General features: G+C 48.4%; 1 protein-coding gene across 3 annotated transcripts in view; it reads left to right on the top strand.

Annotated features, from left to right (window-relative positions):
* Window positions 1-25,131, top strand: part of lyst (lysosomal trafficking regulator) — a 482,598-nt gene that overhangs the window by 101,388 nt on the left and 356,079 nt on the right. For all 3 annotated transcript variants that reach the window (XM_072498518.1, XM_072498516.1, XM_072498517.1), the window contains one exon: window positions 22,132-22,327. In XM_072498518.1, the coding sequence (XP_072354619.1) occupies window positions 22,132-22,327 (196 nt within the window). The remainder of the gene's footprint in view (window positions 1-22,131; window positions 22,328-25,131) is intronic.

Here is a 25,131-nt window from a genome sequence, read left to right as displayed (position 1 = left end):
ACAGCGGGCATCCCTGTCTTGTTCCCCTATATAGTCGGAAATACTCCGATCTATGTCGACCTGTAACTACGCTTGCCGTTGGAGCCCCATAAAGAAGTCTAACCCAGCTAATAAACCCGTTCCCAAACCCAAACCTCCTTAACACTTCCCATAAATACTCCCACTCCACCCTATCAAATGCCTTCTCTGCGTCCATTGCCGCCACTATCTCTGCCTCCCCCTCCACTGGGGGCATCATTATCACCCCTAATAGTCGTCGCACGTTAACATTCAGTTGTCTCCCTTTTACGAACCCTGTCTGGTCTTCGTGCACCACCCCCGGGACACAGTCCTCTATCCTCGATGCCAGTACCTTTGCCAACAATTTGGCGTCCACGTTCAACAATGAAATGGGTCTATAGGACCCGCACTGCAACGGATCTTTATCCCTCTTCAAAATTAACGATATCGTCGCCTCCGACATCGTCGGGGGTAGAGTCCCCCCTTTCCTGGCCTCATTGAACGTCCTCACCATCAACGGGGCCAACAAGTCCACATATTTTCTGTAATACTCCACCGGGAACCCGTCTGGTCCTGGGGCCTTCCCTGCTTGCATGCTTCCCAGTCCCTTAATAACCTCGTCCACCCCAATCGGTGCCCCCAGGCCTACCACCCCCCGCTCCTCCACTTTCGGGAACCTCAATTGGTCCAGGAACTGCCGCATCCCCTCCTCTCCCTCTGGGGGTTGAGACCTATACAGTTCCTCATAGAAGGTCTTGAACACCTCATTTATCTTTCCTGCCCTTCGCACCGTGTCTCCCCTTTCGTCTCTAATTCCTCCTATTTCCCTCGCTGCTGCCCTCTTTCGCAATTGATGAGCCAACAGGCGACTCGCCTTTTCCCCATATTCATACCTCCTCCCCTGTGCCTTCCTCCACAGTACCTCCGCCTTTCTGGTGGTCAGAAGGTCAAATTCCGTCTGGAGTCGTCTCCTCTCCCTGTACAATTCCTCCTCCGGGGTCTCTGCAAATTCCCTATCCACCCTTAAAATCTCCCCCAGTAATCTTTCCCTTTCCTTGGCCTCTGTTTTCCTTTTGTGGGCCCCAATGGAGATCAGCTCTCCTCTGACCACCGCTTTTAGTGCTTCCCATACCACTCCCACAGGGACCTCGCCGTCGTCATTGACCTCCAGGTATCTCTCAATACACCCCCGCACTCTTGCACACACTCCCTCATCCGCCATCAGTCCCACATCTAATCGCCAGAGTGTTCTCTGCTCCCTTTCCTCTCCTAATTCCAGGTCCACCCAATGTGGGGCATGATCCGAAACCGCTATGGCTGAGTACTCAGCTTCTTCCACCCTAGAGATCAACGACCTTCCCAAAACAAAAAAATCTATCCGGGAGTACACTTTATGGACATGGGAGAAGAAGGAATACTCCCTAGCCCTAGGTCTAAGAAATCGCCATGGATCCACTCCCCCCATTTGGTCCATAAACCCCTTAAGTACCTTGGCCGCTGCCGGCCTTCTTCCGGTCCTTGAGCTGGATCTATCTAGCCCCGGGTCCAGCACCGTATTAAAGTCCCCTCCTAAAATCAAGTTTCCTACCTCCAGGTCCGGTATACGCCCCAGCATCCGTCTCATAAATCCCGCATCGTCCCAGTTTGGGGCATACACGTTAACCAACACGACCTCCATTCCCTCCAGCCTGCCACTCACCATTACATATCTACCTCCGCTATCTGCTACGATGTTCTTTGCTTCAAATGCAACCTGTTTCCCCACCAAAATGGCCACCCCTCTATTCTTTGCGTCCAGTCCTGAGTGGAACACCTGTCCCACCCATCCTTTCCTTAGCCTAACTTGGTCCGCCACCTTTAGGTGCGTCTCTTGGAGCATAACCACGTCTGCCCTTAGTCCTTTCAAATGCGCGAGCACTCGGGCCCTTTTTATCGGTCCGTTCAGGCCTCTCACGTTCCACGTGATCAGCCTCACTAGGGGGCTACCTGCCCCCTTCCCGTGTCGACTAGCCATTACCTTCTCTAGGCCAGTCCCATATCCCGCCTCCGCGCTCCCGCTCGCTCCCCCAGCGTCGCACACCATCCCCGCCCACCCACTCTTTAGCCATTTCCTTTTGGATTTCCGCAGCAGCAACCCAGTTGTCCCCCCCCCCCTTCTCCCTCCCTCCTCCCCTCCCCGCTAGATCTCTTTCTAGCTTGATTGCTCCCCCCATATTACTTCCGTAAGTCAGCTGACTTCAACTGACCCCGGCTACTCCTGCTCACTCCTCGACCTCCCCATGTGGGGAACTCCCATCCGCCTTGCGCCTGTCTTCCCGCCTTATTCTTTCTGGTGCGGGAACATCCCTTTACCTGACCCGCCTCTTCTGGCGCAGCTCCCTTTCCCCTCCCCCTCCCCTTCCCCATTCTCCAACTATGTCCCGTCTTTCCCCCCTCACCGGCGCCCACATTTCCCCAATGTCTCCCCCTTCCCTGTTTACTTCTCAATTAACTTCCACCGTAACATTAACAATAACATTTCCTGCAGCATCAGTCCCTCAGTTCCGATCCAATTTCTCTTCTTTGATGAAGGTCCATGCTTCCTCCGCCGTCTCGAAATAATGGTGTCTCTCCTGATACGTGACCCATAGTCTTGCCGGCTGCAGCATCCCGAACTTCACCTTCCTTTTATGCAACACCTCTTTGGCTCGGTTGAAGCTCGCCCTCCTTCTCGCCACCTCCGCACTCCAATCCTGGTATACCCGTACCACTGCATTCTCCCATCTGCTACTCCGCACCTTTTTAGCCCATCTCAGGACCTCTTCTCTATCCTTAAGGCGGTAAAATCGCACGATTATCGCCCTGGGTGGTTCTCCCGCTTTTGGTCTTCTCGCCGGAATCCGATTTGCCCACTCCACCTCCAAGGGGCCCGTAGGGGCCTCAGCACCCATCAGTGAGCTCAGCATCGTACTTGCGTACGCTCCACAGTCCACTCCTTCCACACCCTCAGGGAGACCCAGTATCCGAAGGTTCTTCCTTCGCGCTCCATTTTCTAGGGCTTCGATCCTTTCAGTACACTTTTTATGAAGTGCCTCGTGCGTCTGTGTCTTAACCGCCAGGCCCAGGATCTCGTCCTCAATATCTGTCACCTTCTGCTCCACCACACGGAGCTCTGTCTCCTGGGTCTTTAATGTCTCCTTGAGCCCCTCAATTGCCTGTAGCAACGGGGTCAGCACCTCCCTCTTCAGCAGCTCCACGCACCGTCTCACAATTTCATGCTCAGGCCCCCATGTCGCCTGCGCTTTCTCCGCCGCCATCTTGTACTTCTCTCTTTCTGACCCTTTGGTCGACGATTCCTCGCGCTGCAGCCGCCGCCGCCGGTTTTTTCCTCCTTCGTTTGGGGGGGGACTCCCTTCTCACACGCCCCACACCGGGTTGCGTCGTCGAAAAATTCCCCGTTGAGGCTCTTAAAAGAGCCCGAAGGTCCGTCGGAGCTGGAGCCGCCGAAGCGTGCGGCTAGCTAGGCATCACCGCAACCGGAAGTCCCTTCAGTGGCCTTGATGAGGTCTTTTCACAGTTGTTCCCTCTGCTGCTAGAATTCACCTTTGATACAGGCCCTCAGGTCAGCTTGCAGCTTTAAGCTTGCCCTTCCCCCGCCTGCATGCTGGAAGAGGCCCTGTTTATCCTGTAGTTGCAGCCAAATCTTTCACTGTTTCTGCGTGTGTCTGGCAACCAAGAGACATACCCTTCCTGGGGGACACTGTCGGGGGAATATTGCCACCTTCTTCCCACACCGGGAAATGTCAAACAAATGCCGTGGGGGCCCTGTAAAAGAGCCCAAAAGTCCGTTCCAAGCAGGAGCTGCCGAATATGCGACCTAGCTCTGCATAGCCGCACCCGGAAGTCTTTTGAATGTTATCATGATGCCGGCGAGGGAGGGGGAGGCGGAGATAGTGGCGGCGATGGACGCTGAGAAAGCCTTCGATAGGGTAGAGTGGGGGTACCTTTGGGAGGTGCTGAATAGGTTCGGGTTTGGGGAGGGGTTTGAGCGTGGGTTAGGCTGTTGTATGAGGTCCCGATGGCGAGTGTGGCCACAAACAGGAGGAGGTCCGAGTACTTTCGGTTGCACTGAGGGACGAGACAGGGGTCCCCCCCTGCTCTTCGCACTGGTGATTGAACCCCTGGCTATGGCACTGAGGGAGTCAAGGAACTGGAGGGGGTTGGTGCGTGGTGGGGAGGAGCATAGGGTGTCACTTTATGCGGACGACCTGCTGCTGTATGTGGCGGACCCGGTGGGAGGAATGCCGGAGGTAATGAGGATTCTTAGGGAATTCAGGGACTTTTCAGGGTACAAGCGCAACATGGGGAAGAGCGAGCTGTTCGTAGTTCATCCAAGGGAGGGGGATTGGCGAGCTGCCACTAAAACAGGCGGAGAGGAGCTGCAGGTATCTGTGAGTGCAGGTAGCCAGGAGCTGGGGGGGCCCTGCATAGGCTTAATTTTACAAGGCTGGTGGAGCAAATGGGGAAGGAGTTCAAGAGGTGGAACGCGTTGCCGCTGTCCTTGGCGGGTAGGGTGCAGTCAATCAAAATGACGGTGCTCCCAAGGTTTTTGTTCCTGTTCCAGTGCCTCCCCGTGTTGATCCCGAAGGCTTTTTTCAGGCGGGTTAACAGGAGTATAATGGGGTTTGTGTGGGCGCGAGGGACTCCGAGGGTGAGAAGGGTGTTCCTGGAGCGGAGTAGAGATAGGGGGGGACTGGCGCTGCCCACCCTCTGTGGATACTACTGGGCCGCCAATGCGACGATGGTGCGCAAGTGGGTGATGGAGAGGGATGGGGACCATCCCTACATGGAAGAGGCTGGAGACGGTGTCTTGTATGCGTACGAGTCTGGGGGCGCTGGCAACGGCGCCGCTGCCACTCCCTCCAAGGAGGTATACCACGAGCCCGGTGGTGGTGGCTGCCCTCAAAATTTGGCGGCAGTGGAGGCGGCACAGGGGAGAAGTGGGGGCCTTGGCGGGGACCCCATTACGGGGAACCAAAGGTTTGCCCCAGGAAGAACAGGTGGAGGGTTTGCGGGGTGGCACAGGGCAGGGATACGAAAGTTGGGGGACCTGTTTGTGGACAGGAAGTTCGCGAGCCTGGGTGAGCTGGAGGAGAAGTACGGGCTCCCCCCGGGGAACACCTTCAGGTACTTACAGGTAAGGGCGTTTGCCAGACGGCAGGTGATGAAATTCCCGTGGCTACGGCCACGCACAGTACAGGACAGGGTGCTCGGGCGGGCCGGGGGGGGGGGGGGGGGGGGGGGGGGGATGATGATCTCGGAAACTTACCAGGTGATGCAGAAGGAGGCCTCGGTGGTAGAGGTAAAAGGTAAATGGGAGGAGGAGTTGGGAGAGGAAATTGAGGAAGGGACGTGGGCAGATGCTCTGGGGAGGGTGAACTCTTCCTCATTGTGCGCGAGGCTCAGCCTCATACAGTTTAAGGTGCTGCACAGGGCACACTAGGCCGGGACAAGGATGAGTCGGTTTTTTGGGGGTGAGGACAGGTGTGTTAGGTGCTCAGGGAGCCCAGCAAATCACACCCATATGTTCTGGGCATGCCCAGCACTGGAGGAATTTTGGAAGGGTGTAGTGAGGACGGTGTCGAGGGTGGTAGGATCCAGGGTCAAACCGGGCTGGGGGCTCGCAATATTTGGGGTTGCAGAGGAGCCGGGAGTGCAGGAGGCAAAAGAGGCCGGTATTCTGGCCTTTGCGTCCCTGGTAGCCCGGCGAAGGATTCTTCTACAGCGGAAGGATGCGAGGCCCCCATGCGTGGAATCCTGGATCAACGATATGGCGGGGTTTATTAAGTTGGAGAGGGTGAAATTCGCCTTGAGAGGGTCGGTACAAGGGTTCTTTAGGCGGTGGCAACCGTTCTTAGACTTCCTGGCAGAGCGGTAGACATTGGTCAATGGCAGAGGCAACTCTGGGGGAGGGGGTGGGGGGTGGGGAGAGGGGAAGGGGGGTCATTTCATTTTTTTGTTTTATTTACACTGGAGGGTTTGAGGGGGTGTATATACTTGTTGTATTAAGTCGGAGTGTTAAATGTTAATTTATTATTTATGTACAGGGGGGTATGGAAGGTTGTTTTTCTAGACTGTGTTTTGTACTTCACCCTCTTGGGTTTCATTTTCATGTTGTTATTGATATTTTATGAAAACCTTTAATAAAAATTATTTAAAAAAAAAAAGTAAAAGCCCATTGATTTGTGGCAAACTGGATAAAAAATTGACTTAGTAACAGAAAACAGGGTAATGGTTTATGGCTGCCGTTGCAAATGGAAAGTTGTTTCAAGTGAGGTTCTACAGGGCTCAGTGTTGGAACCAAAGGATGCTGAGGGGTGATTTAATTGCAGTGTACAAAATTATGAGGGGAAGAGATAGAGTGGACAGGATAAAATTGTTTCCCTTGGTGGAGAATTCTAGAATCAGGGGACAGAGATTTAAGATAAGTGGCAGAAGGTGTAGAAGAGACATGAAGAAAAATGTTTTAATGTAGAGGGTACTGGGAGTCTGGAATTCGCTGCCTGAGTTGGTGGTGGAGGCAGAGACCCTAAACTCTTTTAAAAAGTTCTTGGATCTGCACCTTGAGTCCTCTAAGCTACAGGGCTATGGATCGGGTGCAGGAAGGTGGGATTAGGAAGGGCATCTGCGTGTCCTCGGGCTGGCACAAACAAGATGGGCTGAATGGTCTTCTGTGCTGTAACTTTTCTATGGTTCTCTAATGACAAAACCCTTTCTGTGTCTTCGACTGTCCTTTTTGGGCAATCTGGCTACTTCTTGCAAAGCCTAAGACTACCAATCTTCCCTGTTGGTACCTACAATATCTGCATTGATGACTGCACCATTGTGTTGTCACTTCATTTTGTTTTGAAAACGTGAATTTTGCGATTGAGCAGCAGTCCCACGGAATTTCCATTGTCGCTTTGGAGTGTGCCCAATATAAACTGTCCCCACAGACAGCATGAGCAGACCTTGTTTTAGGTCTTGGTCTTCATACATTTGCTTATTGCCCTCACACTTGATCCAGAACCCATCAATAGTATTCGGCATGCTGCTAGCTTACTGTTCATTAAAGCTTTAGGAAAGAAATACAGGGCGGCACAGTGGCGCAGCGGTTAGCACTGCTGCCTCACAGTGCCGAGGACCCGGGTTTGATCCCGGCCCCGGGTCACTGTCCGTGTGGTGTTTGCACATTCTCCCCGTGTCTGCGTGGGTCTCACCCTCACAACCCAAAAATAGATTGGCCATGCTAAATTACCCCTTAATTGGAAAAAAAAAGAATTGGATACTCTAAATTTATTTTTAAAAAAGGAAAGAAATATAAAACTACTTCTGAAAGAATTTAATCACACTTCATGAGAAATCTCTGTCTTAGTTAAATACAAGTCTGTATGACAGGTAATTCTAATTCATTGCTATGTGTCAAAACTACTTCCAAGTTTAGCAAATCATTTAGTGTAAACATTGTTGGTGTGTGTTTTTAAAATCAAAGGAAGCTGTTGCTTGTTCCTTCAATTTTACATTCTCGGTTTGTAATGTAGATTTTGACACACCCTCCAATGAAGACTTGGGTTCGAAATCTAATGAGTCATTAAATTGATGGATGTTCAGTTGAAGGTTGAAAATCTTACTATTTGGATAAGATCAGGGGGTTCTTCTGGTATTCTAACTAACATTCTTCTCTCAACCAAACCTGTCAAACAGATTTTTAGGTACATTTGTACGACAGTAATGCAATGACTATTTTAGAATGATGGATAAAGCTTATAATGGGATGCCGATTTTGATTATCCATTCGATGACCTCCTGAGATGCCGAGTGGAGAAAAACGGTCCTTCTGCAGTAGATATTGGCGGGCAGGTAGATGTGTGCATTCCGTGAGCTGGGATCAGGCCACAATTGGATTTTGGGTCTTGCCTGGACTTTCACTTATGAGATGATGAATGGAGGATCCATGCTCTATGCAGATATAGTTGAATCCAGGATCTCTGCCGTTGGGTTTGTCATAAGGTGTTGTTTTTAGTTGACATATGACCCATCCACCTGGATAGTAGATTGAAATCAGCTGCAAGAATATTACTTGCTGTTTCCCAGAACGACTGGCAGATTTTTAAGCACTTTCTTGGCGGGTTTTTCAAGTCTTGAACAGAAAGGTTGATGCTGCTTGTGACTTTTCTTTTGTTATCAGAAGCATGATGGTACTGAGGGAGAGCACTGAGATCTATTTAGTTGGAATGTACTTGTTCTCTCAACAAATACTTAATATCTAAATTGTCTTTAGTTTTTTTAAATACATCAATTTTATGATGTATTTTTCATCATATATTTGATGAATATACTCTGTGGCATTGGATACTATCCATCATCCTGCTGGATATCTTTTCAGATGATCTGATTCACTTATTTCCTCCTCCCTTAAAAATGCATCAAAATTGTATCATTGCAAGTGGATTATAAGTTTGATTAAATATGAGTATAGCATTTCTGTACCATTTGCAGCATGTGTTGAAATGCTGACTTATATTAGTGCATTTCTGTCTTAAAATAAAGTCATTGTACTTTGACACATCATGTTCAGATTTTTTGCCCATCAAATTACTGTTTAAAGTAGTGAGAGATGCTCGACTATGCTACCAGGTAGCCCTTTTATAATGTGGCCGGAAGCAGAAGTAAATCCAATTTGACATCTGTTGTCAAAGATATGCTCAAATGAACACGTTGCACAGCATTGCTCTTCAAGTTAGATGATAAACATCTTTTTGACATAGAATTATGTACATTTTTTATGGCCTGCACCCATGACAGTAAAAAAAAATTTGCAGTAACTATGTTTATTGATGTTAGAGTTTTTCTTAAGAAAACTCAAATTGTAAGCTGACTGCCAATTATCTATTTCCTCCATTTTCCCCTGCCTGTAAGAAACTCCATAACAAGGACAATTGAAGCTTCACTGAAGCTGCTGGTACATGTCTACCTACAAGATAAGACTAACTTATAGCTTTCACTGTATTGCGGAGAAGGTATTTGATCGGGTGGAGTGGCGGTACTTGTTCGAGGTTTTGGGAAGGTTTGGGTTTGGGCCGAGATTTGTGACAAGGGTACGGTTGCTGTATGTGGCACCAAGGGCGAGGGTGAGGATGAATGATATGAGCTCACAAAGCTTTGACTTACACAGAGGTATGAGGCAGGTGTGCCCGCTGTCACCACTGCTGTTTCCGCTGGCCATAGAGCCATTGATGATGGCTCTCGGGGGGGTCGGCGGAGTGGCGGGGAATTATGAGGGGACAGAGGGAGCATCGGGTGTCGCTCTCTGCCGATGACCTCTTGCTGTATGTTTTGGATCCGCTGGAGAGTATGGGAAAGATTATGGGCCACTGGGGAGGTTTGGAGGGTTCTCGGGGTACAAGCTGAATGTAGGGAAAAGCGAAGCATTCCCAGTGAATCAACTGGGACAGCGGGCTAATTTAGGGGGGCATGCCATTTAAGGTAGCGAGGGATAGGTTTAGGTATTTGGGGAAGGTAGCGAGGGAATGAAAGGGGCTCCATAAGTGGAACTTAATGAAGCTGGTGGAGGAGACTAGGGAGATTCTTAAGAGGTGGGGCACTTAACGCTGGCAGGGTGGGTCCAAGTGGTGAAAATGAATATTCTGACGAGGTTCTTGATTATTTTTCAAGCTCTCCCGATCTTTATACCGAAGGCCTTTTTTTGGAAAGTGGACACGATAATTTCTGACTTTGTATGGGCGGGGAAGGTGCCGAGGGTGGGGAGGACCCTGCTACAGAGGCAGAGGCAGCAAGGGGGGTTGGCATTGCCGAACTGGCTTCATTATTATTGGGTGGCGAATGTGGACAAGGTGCGGCGGTGGTGGGAAGGGGTAGAGTGGGTTAGGATGGAGGAGGAATCTTGTCAGGGGTCTAGTTTGAGGGCTATGGTGACGGCAGCATTGCCAATGGCTGCGAGTAGGTAATCAGGGAGCCCAGTGGTGCAGTCCACGGTGAAGATATGGAATCAGTTGAGGAGGCATTTTAGGGTGGAAGGGATGTCTGTGCTAACGCCGCTGTGCGAGAAACATGGGGTTGAGCCGGGGGGGGGGGGATGGATAGTGTATACAGGAGGTTGAGGGAAGTGGGGTTCGTCAAGGTGAGGGATCTGTATTTGGAGGAAGGGTTCGGCAGTCTAGAGTAGCTAAGGGAGAGGGTAGAGCTGCCGAGGGGGAGTGAGTTCAGGTATCTGCAGGTTAGGGACTTTACGTGAAAGGTCTGGAGGGGGTTCCCTAGGTTGACGGGATACACCCTGCTGGAGCGACTGCTGCTCCTGGATGTGGAAGGGGAGGGAAGAATTGGGGATATATACAAGTGGCTGGGGGAGCAGGAAGGCGAGCGGGTGGTGAAGATCAAGGAGAAATGGGAAGCGGAGTTGGGAGGGGAAATCAATTGGGGAGTATGGAATGAGGCACTGCGTAGCGTAAACGGGACCTCCTGATGCGCAAGGATGGGCCTGATACAGTTTAAGGTGGTGCACAGGATGCATATGACTCGGGCGAGAATGAGTGGGTTCTTTCATGGGGTAGCAGATGAGTGAGAGAGGTGTGGGCAGGGGCCAGCGAATCACACGCACATGTTTTGGGGTTGCGAAAAATTGGGAAGATTCTGGGCAGGAATGTCTGCGGTCTTAGCCAGGAAAGTGGACGAGAAGGTGGACCCGGACCCTTTGGTGGCGATATCTGGGGACTCAGAGAAGCCGGAGCTCATGGAGAGGAGGAAGGCTGATGTCTTGGTCTTCACCTCTCTGATTGCACGGTGGTGAGTTTTGCTGGAGTGGTGGTCGGCATCGCCACCGGGGGTAGCGGCTTGGTTGGGTGACCTGTACAACTTCCTGCGATTAGAGAAGATAAAGTATGAGTTAAGGGGCTCTTCAGGGGGGGTTTGAGGAAAGGTGGGGGATGTTTGTGACATGTTTGAGGGACTGTTCATCGCAGGGGAGGGGGGCGGGGGTGAAAAAGAAGAAAAATCTGTACAGACTGTATAGTTGATTGTTGGGAAGTATGTTTCCCGGGGTGTTTGTTCGTTGTAACCTGTTTTGATACATGTTTGTAATAAAATACATTTAAGGGCTGTCTTCTAAGAAACGCTTCTACTGGTATTCTGCTGATATTAGTGTGTAATATATTGTAATAGGTAGAAAGAAATTTTGCTACTCTGTGATCCAATGAAAACTGATGCTTCTTCAGATTTGTTTCGAACATTTGCTTTGCGAGAGCACGTTTAACAATTTTACTGCGTGCTCTACTGCTCTATTGCAAGCAGGAACTTTAGTGTATTTTACCCCATTCATTCTCTTGGATTGTGCAAACTCTCCTGAACCAAATAGAAGTCTGTTGTCAGGCACAATTTCCTCTGGGAACTCAAAGCAGCAAACAAACTATGCAAACTATCTGAGTTTTGCTAGTTGTTCAAATCATCTGGAACCCATCAACCTACTTTGGCTATCACAATGAATAGATGTTGCCGTTAAAATTTCTAGAAATCGATGTGCAGCCTCTGCCAAATTCGAACTGGCCATTTCCATGGTCACAAGGGTACCGATGGTGGCTTGTTTTCTATTGCTTGACATACCCAACACTCTTTAATTTGTTGTTCATGCCCTATCTAACCCTGGCCATGAGAACACAAAAATTGGGATCCCGTGTCAGCGAAGTGACCCCTTGATCCCGCTCTGCCATTCAATAAGATCACAGCTGATGTGGCCTCAACTCCACTTTCTGCCCCCATAACTCTTGACTGTCTTGTCGACCAAAAATCTAACTAACTCAGCCTTGAATGTATTTAATGATCCAGCCTCCACAGTTCTCTGGAAAAGAGAATTTTACAGACTATCAACCGTTTCAGCGAAAGAAAATTCTCCTAATCTCGGTCTTAAATGGGAGACCCTAATTTTTAAACGGTGTTCCCTGGTTCGAGACTCCTCCACAAGGAGGATTCACCCTGTCAAGTCCCCTCAGGATCTTGTATGTTTCAATAAGATCACCTATCATTCTTCTGAACTCCAATGCGTACAGGCAGAACCGTTTCAACCTCCTTATAACTAACTTCTTCATCCCAGGAATCAGTCGATTAAACCTTCTCTTAAAACTTCTAGTGCAATTATATACCCTTTCTTGTAAGAAGACCAAAACTGTACACAGTACTATACTTGTGGTCCAACCAAGGCCCTGTGCAGATGTAGCAACACTTTCTATTTTTATAGTCCGTTCTGTTTGCAATTAATGTCAACTTTTCATTTTTCATCCAAATCACTTGATGCGCTTGTATATTAACTTTGTGATTCATGTGGCAGGACATCCATATCCCTCTACCACTGAACTCTGTAATCTCCATTTAAATAATACTCTGCTTTTCTATTCTTCCTACCAAAGTATACAACTTCGCATTTTCCCACATTATATTCCATCTACTAAATTTTTGTCCACTCGCACAACCCATCTAAATCCCTTTGTGGACTCCATGTCCTCTTGACAACATACTTTTCTACCTTTATTTCATTGTGTCAGCAGCAAATGTAGCTAGCATATATTTGATCCCTTCATCCAAGTCTTCTTTACTGTTAAAGCAATATATTCCATATGCTTCACCCAATGTCTATGTCTATGTATTTACTTTGTGTATTTATCATATGCCCATGGCGGGATTTACCGTTCCCCAACGGCGATATTGTAAGCAGTGATCGGGCAGAGAATCCCTTCCGACGTCGAAACCGGGCCGGCGCCGTTTGACGCCAGTTTTTTATCCTCTGCCCCCTTCGAAATGGAGTCATCGTGTCACGCGCCGCATGCCGTTGGAACTGCGTTGGCATGTCACCTGAAGACCCGCCCCTGATGCTCTGCCCCCGATGGGCCGTGTTTCCGACCGCGCGGGGGACGTGTGTCTCACCGGTTGGGAATCTGGCGTGGTGGCTGCGGACTGTGTCCAGTGGCGCCACAGTCTTCTGGGAGCCATGCTGCTGGCCAGGGCGGTTTCTGCGAGTGCTGGGGGAGGCTGGTAGGGGGTGGCCAGGGGAGCACTATTTGGCAGGTCGGGTCTGCGCATGGCCGGCGCCATGTTATACGACGCGACCGCTGCAGGTCGTTGCCGTGTGCATGTGCGGCTACGAACCCGGCCATTTTCCAGCCATTTATATCGTGGGAGCCGGGAGTTTTACTCGGCGCGGCTGCTAACCCCTCACTGGTCGCAAGATCGGTGAGGGTTCAGCACCGATTTTGGCATCGTAAAACACCACAGTTCCCACGCCGGCGTCGGCACTTAGCCTGAAAAGCGGTGAATCCAGCCCCCTATGTTTTTCATGTATGGAACAATCTGCCTGGACTGTATGCAGAACAATACCTTTCACTCTTATCTCAATACATGTGACAATAAATCTAAATGCTAATTGCTGACAGTTTACTGTTGTCTGTTTTCCTTTGAATCACTATTTATAGAGGAAAGTTAATACAACTATTATCATTATCTTCTGTCAGCTTGGTTCTTTTGGAGGTAATCCAACCTCTTGGGTTCGCGAGTTCAAGTCCACTGCAAACTTGAGTACATAGGTTCACTGAAACATAAGCATTAAATGTTGGAGTCTTGAGAAGTTAGATTTTTTTTTTTCACTAGTGTTGTGAAACTTAACGGGTCATTCGATAGATATATTCTTTGTTCTGAAGGGTTGTGGTTGGGTTAATCATTTCTCTCTTGGTGGTCTGGTGGTCTCAGAAGGGCACAAATTTTAAAATTGTTCAAAATTATTAAAGCGGAAATTAGAATGCATTTCTTTACAGAGTGGCTAAAATGTGGAATTTTCTGCCTCATCCCATACATGATATAGAGGTCATTTTAAAAGGGAATTAGCTGCTTGAAAGAGGAAGTGTGGCAAAAATGAACAAGTTTTCTCTGGTCGTAGTTTTAAATTCAGCCATTGGTCATTATGAGGCTTTTTAAAGAAAAACCTGTACCATGTTTAGTGTGACACACTCATTTTGAGATGAAATGGTTGCCTGTAAAATGAGGAACTGAGCTAAGTAAATATAGACTTTCTTTTGCATCCATATCTGTGGAACAGTTAGTTTCATTTTTGAATGTGGTTGTGTTACTTAAATCCAAGAGGACCTGGGGCTGATTCTACAATAACGAGGACACGGAAACTTTTTTATTTTCGGAGTTGGAACTTCTGAAAAATAGTTGAGACTTGCATGGCACCTCAGTTGTAAGACATAGTTAAAGAAACGAAACACTGCTAAGAAAAGTTATTTATAAAGAACAGCTGAACATTTTGGTTGCAATTTTTATTTCTTTCCTTTTGATGACCTAGTTGGAATAATTTCTGTTGTAAATAAATATTAATTTCATTATTTAGTTAAATTTACTTAATACTTTAAACCAAAAATTATGCCAGTTGTCACGATATTCCATCCCATTTTGAAAGGTAGGAGAGAGTTTAAGTATAGGATTGACAGGTTAGGCTACAGGTTAGTATCTGCTGGAGTTTAGAAGAGTAAGACGCAACTTGTTTGAAGCTCCTGAGGGGTGTTGACAGTGGATGTGGAGAGGATGTTTCCTCTTGTGGGAGATTCTAGAACTCTGGTCCCTGTTTAAAAATTAGGGGTTGCCCATTTAAAACTGAGATGAGGAGATTTGTCTCTCCCTGAGTAGTCCCTCATCAGGGACCTCTGCATATCTCCTGTCCACTCTTAAGATCTCCCCCACTAACCTCTCCCTTTCCCTGCCCTCTCTCTTCTCCCTATGAGCCCTGATGGAGATTAACTCTCCCCTGACCACTGCCTTCAATTCCTCCCATACTACTCCCACCTGCACCTCCCCGTTGTCATTGGCCTCCAGATACCTTTCGATGCACTCCCGCACACTTCCTCGTCTGCCAGCAGTCCCACGTCCAACCGCCACAGACGAAGTCTCCAGACGGCGTTCGACCTGTTGACCACAGGGAAGGCAGAGGCACAGTGGAGGGGGCGATGTATGAGTATGGGGAGAAGGCGAGCCGGATGCTGGCACATCAGCTCCGTAAGAGGATGGCAGCGAGGGAAATAGGTGGAGTCAAGGATGGAAAGGGAACTACGGTGCGGAGTGCGGTGAAAGTGAATGAGGCAATCAAGGCCTTCTACGAGGAGCTGTATAGGTCCCTCTCCTCCCCCAGCTCTAGTTCCACCCAGTGCGGGGCGTGGTCTGAAATGGCTATGGCCGAATACTCCGTTCCCTCCACTTTCGGGATCAATGCCCTGCCCAGAACAAAAAAATCTATCCGTGAGTAGGCTTTGTGTACATGGGAGAAAAAAGAAAATTCTCTGGCCAAAGGCCTGGCAAATCTCCACGGATCTACTCCCCCCATCTGATCCATAAACCCCCTAAGCCCCTTGGCTGCAGCCGGCCTCTTTCCGGTCCTAGATCTGGAGCGATCCAGTGCTGGGTCCAACACCGTGTTGAAATCCCCACCCATTATCAAGCTTCCTACCTCCCAAGTCCGGAATACACCCCAACATCCGTTTCATGAATCCAGCATCGTCCCAATTCGGGGCGTATACATTTATCAATACCACCCCTGTCCCCTGCAACCTACTGCTCACCATCACGTATCGGCCTCCATTGTCTGCTACTATGTTCTTGGCCTCAAACGACACCCGCTTCCCCACCAGTATTGCCACCCCTCTATTCTTCGCATCCAGCCCCGAATGGAACACCTGTCCTACCCATCCCTTCCTTAACCTGACCTGATCTGCCACCTTCAGATGTGTCTCCTGAAGCATGACCACATCTGCCTTCAGTCCCTTTAAGTGCGCGAACACTCGGGCCCTCTTAACCGGCCCATTTAGGCCTCTCACATTCCACGTGATCAGCTGGATTGGGGGGCTCCCCCCCCCCCCCCCCCCCCCCCCCCCCCCCCCCCCCCCCAGGCCCGACTAGCCATCTCCTATTTTAGGCCAGTCCCGTGCCCACATCTCCCGCACCCTCCAGTCCCCCAGACGGGGAACCCCCGCCCCGACCACCTCTTCCAGTTTCAGTTCCCCCTCGGCCAATGCAGCAGCAACCCTATTGTCCCCCCCCTCCCCGCTAGATCCGAATCTAGCTCTTTTGCTCCCCCATAATACTTCGGTAAGTCTGCTGACCCCGGCTTCCCCCGCGTTCCCGTTGACCCCCCCCCCCCCGTGTGGAAATCCCTCCTCCTCCTTGCGCTCCTCCACCCCCCCTCCCTAGCGTGGGAAAAAGCTTGTGCTTTCCTGATCCAGCCCCGCCCCCTGTGGCGCAGCTCCTGTTGCAGCCTTATCCCAATTCCCCCATCCCCGAGTCTCACCTCCCTCCAGCACTGACACCCACATTCCTCACTGTCCCCCCATCAAGAACTTTTTCCCCCATCCCCATCCATCGTCCCACCCGTGAAACATTCTTTACCCATATTTACAACCCTGTATACAGTCAACATCTCCCCACATCCACAGTCCCTCAGTTCGAGTCCAATTTTTCCGTTTGGATAAAGGTCCAAGTCTCTTTTGGCGTCTCGAAATAGTGGTGTCGGTCCTGATAAGTGACCCACAGTCGCGCTGGCTGCAGCATTCCGAATCTCACCCTTTTTTTATGCAGCACCGCCTTGGCCCGGTTGAAGCCAGCTCTCCTCTTTGCCACCTCCGCGCTCCAGTCCTGGTAGACCCGGATCACCGCATTCTCACATCTGCAGCTCCGCTCCTTCTTGGCCCACCTCAGGACACTCTCTCTGTCCGCGAAGCGATGGAACCTCGCCACTATCGCCCTTGGCGGCTCGCCAGCCTTGGGTCTCCTCGCCAGGACCCGGTGAGCCCCTTCCAGCTCCAGGGGGCTCGGAGAGGCCTCCGCACCCATCAGCGAATGGAGCATCGTGCTCACATACGCCCCGGCATCAGCCCCCTCCACTCCTTCAGGCAGGCCCAGAATCCGGAGATTTTTCCTCCTCGACCTGTTCTCCAAGACCTCGAGTCTCTTGGCCCACCTCTTGTGCAGCGCCTCGTGCGCCTCCATCTTCACCGCCAGGCCCAAGATCTCGTTCTCGTTAGTTTTGTCCTTCACCTCTCGGAGCTCTACCGCCTGGGCCTTCTGGGTCTCCTTTAGCCCCTCGATCGCCAACAGCATTGGCGCTCCTCCACGCAGCGCCTGAGAATCTCCTGCTGGTCCGGCCCCCATGCTGCTCAATCTCAGCCCTCCGCCATCTTGATTTTTCCCCCTTGTTTCTGCCGCTGCTCCAAAGCCTCTTTTTCCACCGCTCCACTGCTAATCCCCTGCATACGACGTAAGGGGGAACCTTACTTCACCTTCCCACACGGGATTTAGTCAAAACATTTCCGTTGGGGCTCCTCCGGAGAGCCCAAACGTCCGTTATAGCGGGAGCTGCCGAAATATGCAGCTTAGCTTCTCATCGCCGCAACCGGAAGTCCTAAGTGGAATATCCTGAAGGCAGATCTATTTAAGAGATATTAGATCCTAACAAACTTCCACCTGATGTCATTTTTCAGATTGTCCTCCATTCTATCTGCTCCTGCTGCTTTCAGCAGACATGAAGGGGGTGATTCTCCGATATGGAGGTCAAGTGTTCGCGCCGTTGTGAATGGCGTCGCGTTTCACGACGGTGCGAACAGGACCCGGGCATGACCTATTCTGGCCCCCACAGGGGGCCAGCATGGCGCTGAAGCGGTTCACGCCGCTCCAGCGTCCTTACGTGGCACCAAATGGGCACCGCACCAACCCGTGCATGCGCAGTTGGGCGCGCCATCCTGCAGATGCGCGGGGAACGTCTTACCCAGGCCAGCCCCTCACCAGCATGGGGCCGGTGTTCTGGGTCCGCGCGTGGAAGGAGGTAGGCCCGGGGAGGCCGGCCCGCCGATTGGTGGGCCCCGATCGCGGGCCAGACCCCATCGGAGGCCACCCCGGTGAAGGAGCCCCCCTCCCTCCCCCACAGGCCACCCCCCCCCCCCCCCCCCCCCCCCCCCCCCCCAGCATTCCTGCAGAGTTCCCGCCGGCAGCGACCAGGGGTGGTTGGCACCGGCGGGAACCTGTCGTGTCGTAGCGGCCGCTCGGCCCATTTGGGCCGGAGAATCGCCGGTTCTCCGAGTGGCGCGGTGTGAATCGCGCGCCGCTGGTTTCCGGGGGGGTGGGAGAATCGCGTGCGAAGGTCGGGGCGACGTGGCGTGATTCGCGCGGTGCCCTGCCGATTCGCCCACCCGGCGTGGGGGGGGGCGCGGGGAATAGCGCCCGCTATGTTTTTTCTGCCTAGTAAGCCTATTCACTTATTTTGGTCAGTTCCTGCTAAAGCGATGCCACATCCTGTTTTGCCCTATCTGTTCTTTTGATTTATGCAATTTTTGACATTATGAAGAGAACCTGATTCCACCTAGCTACTGCTGCTGCATAGTGCTTGGTTCAATTGAGACTTTTAACAATCCCCTACCTCCCTCCCATGTTTTAATCTTTGCTAAAGTTTCAGAATTTGTAGGGAGATTTTGTCAGGAAATTTCGATTACTGACTAATTCAATTCCAACTTTCATGGGTCCAGTTTTAAGACTGTGGTTGAGAATCATCAGATCTTCACCATTTTACCATCTTTACAATGCTATCATCCGACTCAGGTGCAATTTCTCTCTTGGTTATTCTCAAATCTGCTATTTCCACCCCTTCAATTTCTTTCCTTTTCCCTTGCCTTGAAAAGCTTTGTCGAAGGAGAAAAGTGAGGTCGAGAGATAAAAGTATGGGAAGGGTACTCTAGAACTTGGAGTCTATATACACCTGAATGAATGGCCTCCAGTGTTGGAGCAATTAAAATTATGAATGCTTAAAGGTCAGAAGGTGAGGAGTGCAGAGATCTAAGGGTGTGCAGCTGGAGGTTATAAAAGAGGGAGGGAGGACTGAGGCCAGGAGAGATTTGGAAACGAGGATGAAATGTTAAAATTAGACATTGCTTGAGCGGGGGCCAGTGTCGATCAGGGAGGTGATAGTGGAAGGTGACTTGCTGCCCTTTAAGACATGGGCAATAGAGTTTTGGATGACCACAAGCTCACAGAGGGTAACATGTGGAGAGCAGCCAGAAATGCGATGGAACATTTGAGTCTAGAAGTAATGAAGGCATGAATGAATGTTTGAGCAGCAGATTAGCTGAAGCAAGGTTGGAATCTGGCGACGTTGAGAGGTGGAAATAAGCATTCTTAGTGATGGCATGAAAATGAGGTTAGGAACCTCCTTTCAAGATCAAATGTGCCACCAAGACTACGAACAGACTAGTTTAATTTCATACTTTTGACTGAGCGGGATGGAGTTGGTAGCTAGGGAATGGATCTTGGAACCAGGATGTAAAACAATGGTATCAGGCCCAATATTTAATTGGAGGGATTTTCTGCTCACAGTATTGGAAGTTGGATAAGCAATCTGATATTATAGCAACAGTGGAGGAGTTGAGAGCATTGATGACGAGATAGAGCTGGGTGTTGTCAGCATGCATGTAAAAACTAACGCCATGCTTTCAAGTGATGTTGCCAAGGAGTAATATATAGATGAGAAATAGAAGGGACACCAAATGTAACGGTCTGTTTTACAAAGCATCCCCAGTTCTGTCAAACTCATTGTTTGCTGTCTCAATAATTAATGAGGCATGTTGAGATACATGGGTAGTATGAACTCCCATTTCCGCAAATGTCAAATGAAGGTGAGATCATGGTCAGTTGTAGTACCCCTACATTTGACAGCTTGTTGATTGCTCACAGCTCACTCTCTGGGATCACCCCTGATGAATGTTAAAGTGCCGAGATGCCATTGGAATCTTTTCATCGTATGAATCAGCATCATTGAGAGGATTTAGAGCGGATGATTGCATTGCTGCAGAATTGAATTGCTGATTTGCTATGCCATTATTGACACCTGCCAGAAGCTGATTAGCACTGTTTTGAGATCCTGGCCGGAATTCCTCGGTCATTGTGATTCACGTTTCTCGCCGGCAGTGGGTTTTGCTATGGCATGGGGTGGTTACAATGGGAAATCCCATTGACAGGCAGCAGAAAGATAGAATCCCGCTGCCAGCAAATGGTGCACCACCGAGAAACACGTGGCTGGGGTACCGGAGAACCTCGCCTATTGCATATTCATTTTCAACTGGGCAACATAGTAATTCTATTTTAGTTAAAATAATTGAGTTCACTACAGAATGGAAGACAGAGGATTAGAATTTTACATGCAATCGAATTGTTCGAAATGCACAATAAGCAATATTTTAGATCTCTGCACAGATCTAAGATTGCAGGAGTTGCGGATAGTGATAAAGATTCAGAGAATACAACAGGATATATTTATGCTGCAAAATCGGGAAGAGAAATGGCAGATGGAATTTAACCCGGAAAAATGTGGTGATGCATTTTGGTAGATCCAATTCGGGTGGGAGCTATAAAATAAATGACAGAACCATCAGGAGCATAGAGATACAGAGAGATCTGGGCGTGCAGGTCCACAGATCCTTAAAAGTAGCAGCACAGGTAGAAATGGTGATAAAGAAAGCATATGCTTGCCTTCATAGGATGGGGTATTCAGTATAAAAGCTCGAAAATTATGTTATAGTATAGAACGTTGGTTAGGCCACATTTGGAATACTGTGTCCAATTCTGGTCACCACACTGCCAGAAGGACGTGGAGGCTTTGGAGAGAGTACACAAAAAAGGTTTTCCAGGATGTTGCCTGGTATGGAGGGTATTAGCTTTGAGGAGAGATTGAATAAACTGGGATTGTTCTCCCTAGAGAGATGGAGGCTGAGGGCGACCTGATAGAAGTTTATAAAATTATTAGGGGTATAGATAGGCTGAACAGTTGGAGGTTTTTCCCCAGGGCGGAATTGAAAATTACAAGGAGGCACAAGTTCAAAGTGAGGGATAGGTTCAGTGGAGATGTGCGGGGTAAGTTTTTTTTTTTTTACACAGAGGGTCGTGGTGGCCTGGAATGGTGCCAAGGGGCTGGTTTAGCACATTGGGCTAAATAGCTGGCTTGTAATGCAGAACAAGGCAGCAGCGCGGGTTCAATTCCCGTACCGGCCTCCCCGAACAGGCGCTGGAATGTGGCGAATTGGGGCTTTTCACAGTAACTTAATTGAAGTCTACTTGTGACAATAAGCGATTATTCTATTATTATTAAGTGAGGTGGTTGAGGCAGATACGTTAGTGACCTTTAAGACTTATCTAGTAAGGCACATGAAGAGACGGAGTATAGAAGGATACAGGCGGTTGATCTAGATAGGACACGTGATTGGCGCAGGCTTGGAGGGCCGAAGCGCCTGTTTCTTAGCTGCATTATTCATTGTTCTTTTTGTTTAGTCTGCTGATGATTGGAGGTATATAATATAAAATAGGTTTTAACTATCTTTTTTTTTTAGAACAGACAAGCTGACACTACTTTGGCAGAGCCATGTCCAGTATAGAACATTGTAGAAAGATAGAGTCTATCTTTATTTGCTAAATGAATAATAAAGGGTAGATGAAACAGTGCGTCACTGATGCTGGCATATGTGATGCTTTTTTGCAATACAGATTGTCCATGTGATATCACATGATATCATGTGATTTTAGCATTTCTGAGCCTGAAGCGTAGCTTTTTCTTCATATCATTGTGGTTCAGGGTGGGGAATTTCAATAATATGTTCCGAATATAAGCTTACAGGATCTGTGTCAAAGCTTAAAGCTGTAGCTATCAACAGTGAAACAAGACGGCTGAATAATGTGAAAGATAAAATGTTTAACTCTGACTATTTTATTTTCTGAAATTAGTTCTTGTATGATAGTAGAATTCTATGTGAAAATAGGGGTGAGTTCGAACTAATTTTTAGTATGTAATTTCAATGAAATTTGTACGTGATCTGGACTCTGAAATTTAATTTATTTTGAAGCAATGGGGGCTTGAAAGGCAGACATCAATCATCTGTTCTTTTAGTTGTGTTCAGAGTTGAAGCCTTAACTTTTGTAATAATTACAGGAAGAAAACCTTTCAAATACAGAGCAAAGAAATCAGAATTACAAAAGGAAATTGTAACGTAATATTTATGTAATGTTCTGAACAGCATTTTTATCTTTCCACAGCTCAGACATGAGCAGTGCCTGTAACACATTGGCACGGGAATTCCTGACAGATGTGCACCAGCTTTGCAATGCCGTGGTTCAGAGGCCTGAAGGCAAAGAAGAGGAGGAAGAAAGTCACATGGTCGCACTGGGAGAATACCTAGTTCGGGGCCGAGGATACCTGCTACTTAGTACCTTGGATTCCATCATTGATCAGGTGCTGAATTGGTTTTCTTTGTAGTAATCTCATGTTTACGTCTCAGCAATTTTCATTTCCACCCCAAACTTCTAGAAGGTATTAAGTCAGACACAAGCGACTCTTCAGTTTCTTCAGTGTTATTTAACATTTGGAGCATTTGAACAAACCTGTGCTGGCTTGATCAGCTCGAAAATATCTGAATATTTCTAATTGAATCTTAATCCAATAGTGATTTTAAATTCACTAAGTTGCTGTTTTCCAGTTTATGCTCCTTTTGTAAATGGAAGTACTATATTGGGTACCACCTCACCCCAAAGGTCACGAGTGAAAATTATGGCTCAATTCTTCTGATTTCTGAATAGTCAGGGAGAGGATATACCCTGGAGGATGCACTACAGACCCCTGGGAAGTCGCAATGAATTGACTCCGTGGGAATTGCTTGGGACATTTTAACTGTGATGAAACATTCTCCTGCTTCCCGGGAGCCTCCGTAAAAGCCTCCTAGTTAGAGTTTGAGACTTTGGACAGATCCAATTTACTTACACAAATAGATATGCAGGACCCATCTCCTGACCACTTCCCGACACCCCTCAACTCAATCTGACTAACCCCCATCACCTGAATTCCCCCCTCACCCCGAACTGCCTAGGTGTCAACCTGCCAATCCCTCCTGACCCAATCAGATTACCCATCCCCCCCCCCCACCCCGCCCGCCCGCCACCCTACTCATTTATCCACTTACCTCATTCTACCCACTTCCTCCCCCATCCTACCCCCGTACTCCCTCACCTACCACTTACCTATCCACCCTACCTCCCCCAAACCCATTTACCGTACCTACCCTTTACTCTCTTACCTTCTGTCCATAACCTTTCAAAGAAGCTTTGGGATATTTGAACTCTTTGCTTACCAGAGTATGGCACTACATGCTGGAAAAAGGGCATGGTTACGACGTAGATTCCCTTTGCTAATGTCCTTGCACTGATTGAGTTCTGCAGGATCCTTTTTTGGAAGATTGCCCAGAAAAATCTGATGAAGTGGGATTTTGTTTGGTCTCATCAGGGTCGGAAATGGGGGTTTCTCCCCTGTCGACTTGCTATAGGGACTGATCGAGCCCACAATTATAATTCAGACAGTGTCCCAACACAAAATGGCATTGGTGTTGGACAGTAAATGTTGGCAGTCCCGGCCACATACCATGAAAAATTTTAAAAAGTGAAGATTATTCACAGTTCCAAATAATGAGGGGTAGTTGGAACCAGGGCAGTACCAAGCATTGAAATTTGAATTATGAAAGGACATGTATATGATATTTAGGGTTCCAAAAGGTTAGTCCAACAAGAGGAAATATATATTTTGGGTGGATAACTGGATATCATGCTTATGGAGAGAAAATAGGAGAATAATAATATTCAACGACTCCATCAGTACGTTGCGTTGGGAAGTGGAACCCTCCAAACTAAGACACAACCTAAAACAGATCGAAGCATCAACTGAAGAGTATCATTCATTTAAGATCTCCATGTGTTCAGCTTGGGATAAACTAAGACAACATTTTATTCTTTCTGACTAAGTAAAGTAAGTAAGCAAAGTCATCATAATCCCAGATGATCATAGCTTATTTCCCCTTTGAGTGGTGCAGCTGACTGGTGATTTATTTTTTATTTTTTTATTATAAATTTAGAGTATTCAATTTTTTTTTCTTCAATTCAGGGTCAATTTAGCGTGACCAATCCACCTAACCTGCAGATTTTTGGGTTGTGGGGGCGAGATCCACGCAGACACGGTGAGAATGTGTAAACTCCACACAAACAGCGACCTGGGGATGGGATCGAACCCCGTCCTCCGCGCTGTCGGCAGCAGTGCTAACCATTGCACCACCATGCCACCCCTGTCTGGTGGTGATTTAACTTGAGGATCAGGCTAGGGGCAAGGTTGAGAAGGCAGGGCCTTCATGAATAACCTCAGCCAGAAAGGGAATTGAACCCTGCTGTTGGCTTTGCTCTGCATCACAAAACTAGCTGTCCAGCCAGACCTGATTACCTACCCTTTAAATGGCTCCCTAAACACGAAGTTATTTTCCTCAATGAAACTCCAGTGCTGCTTGGGAACATGACACACAGCTTCTAGTTGATACAAAATTCTAAACTAAAATGATTCTTCTTTGAAAAGTACAATTGTCTTATAAAGAGGTAAAGGACAGCGAACCAAGTGGACCCCAAGCCTCAGGAGAGATAGTCCTCAGTGAAAAAAATCAGCATCTGTATACGTGTGTATCTGGGTTATTGGTTGTCTCCTGCCCAAATTATAATATCTGAGCTGAAGGAATTATAAATAATCAAGGGAAAAAGTAGGATGTAATGCGAGTACAATTAACTCTTTCAGGTTTGAGATATTCCGACACACTCTGGGTAGTGTAAAGCACTGCCTGACAGGCCAGTAAAGTCAAAGCCATCAGCATGTTCTGGTCTAAAATAAATACAGAAAATGCTGGAAAAACTCAGATGTGCCAGCATCTGTGGAGTGAGAAATAGAGTTAACCTTTCAAGTTATATGTTCTTCGCTAAACCTAGAAAAGAACAGTAATAGAGTTTGTCAGTTTTCCTTTCATAAAACTGTGTTCATAAGAACATAAGATCTAGGAGCAGGAGTAGGCCATCTGGCCCCTCAAGCCTGCTCCACCATTCAATGAGATCATGGCTGATCTTTTGTGGACTCAGCTCCACTTTCCACCCCGAACACCCTAATCCCTTTATTCGTCAAAAAACTATCTATCTTTATCTTAAAAACATTTAATGAGGGAGCCTCTATTGCTTCACTGG

This window comes from Scyliorhinus torazame, chromosome 4 (assembly GCF_047496885.1).
Source record: "Scyliorhinus torazame isolate Kashiwa2021f chromosome 4, sScyTor2.1, whole genome shotgun sequence".
Lineage (NCBI taxonomy): Eukaryota > Metazoa > Chordata > Chondrichthyes > Carcharhiniformes > Scyliorhinidae > Scyliorhinus > Scyliorhinus torazame.
This window is presented reverse-complemented; position numbering and strand designations above follow the sequence as displayed.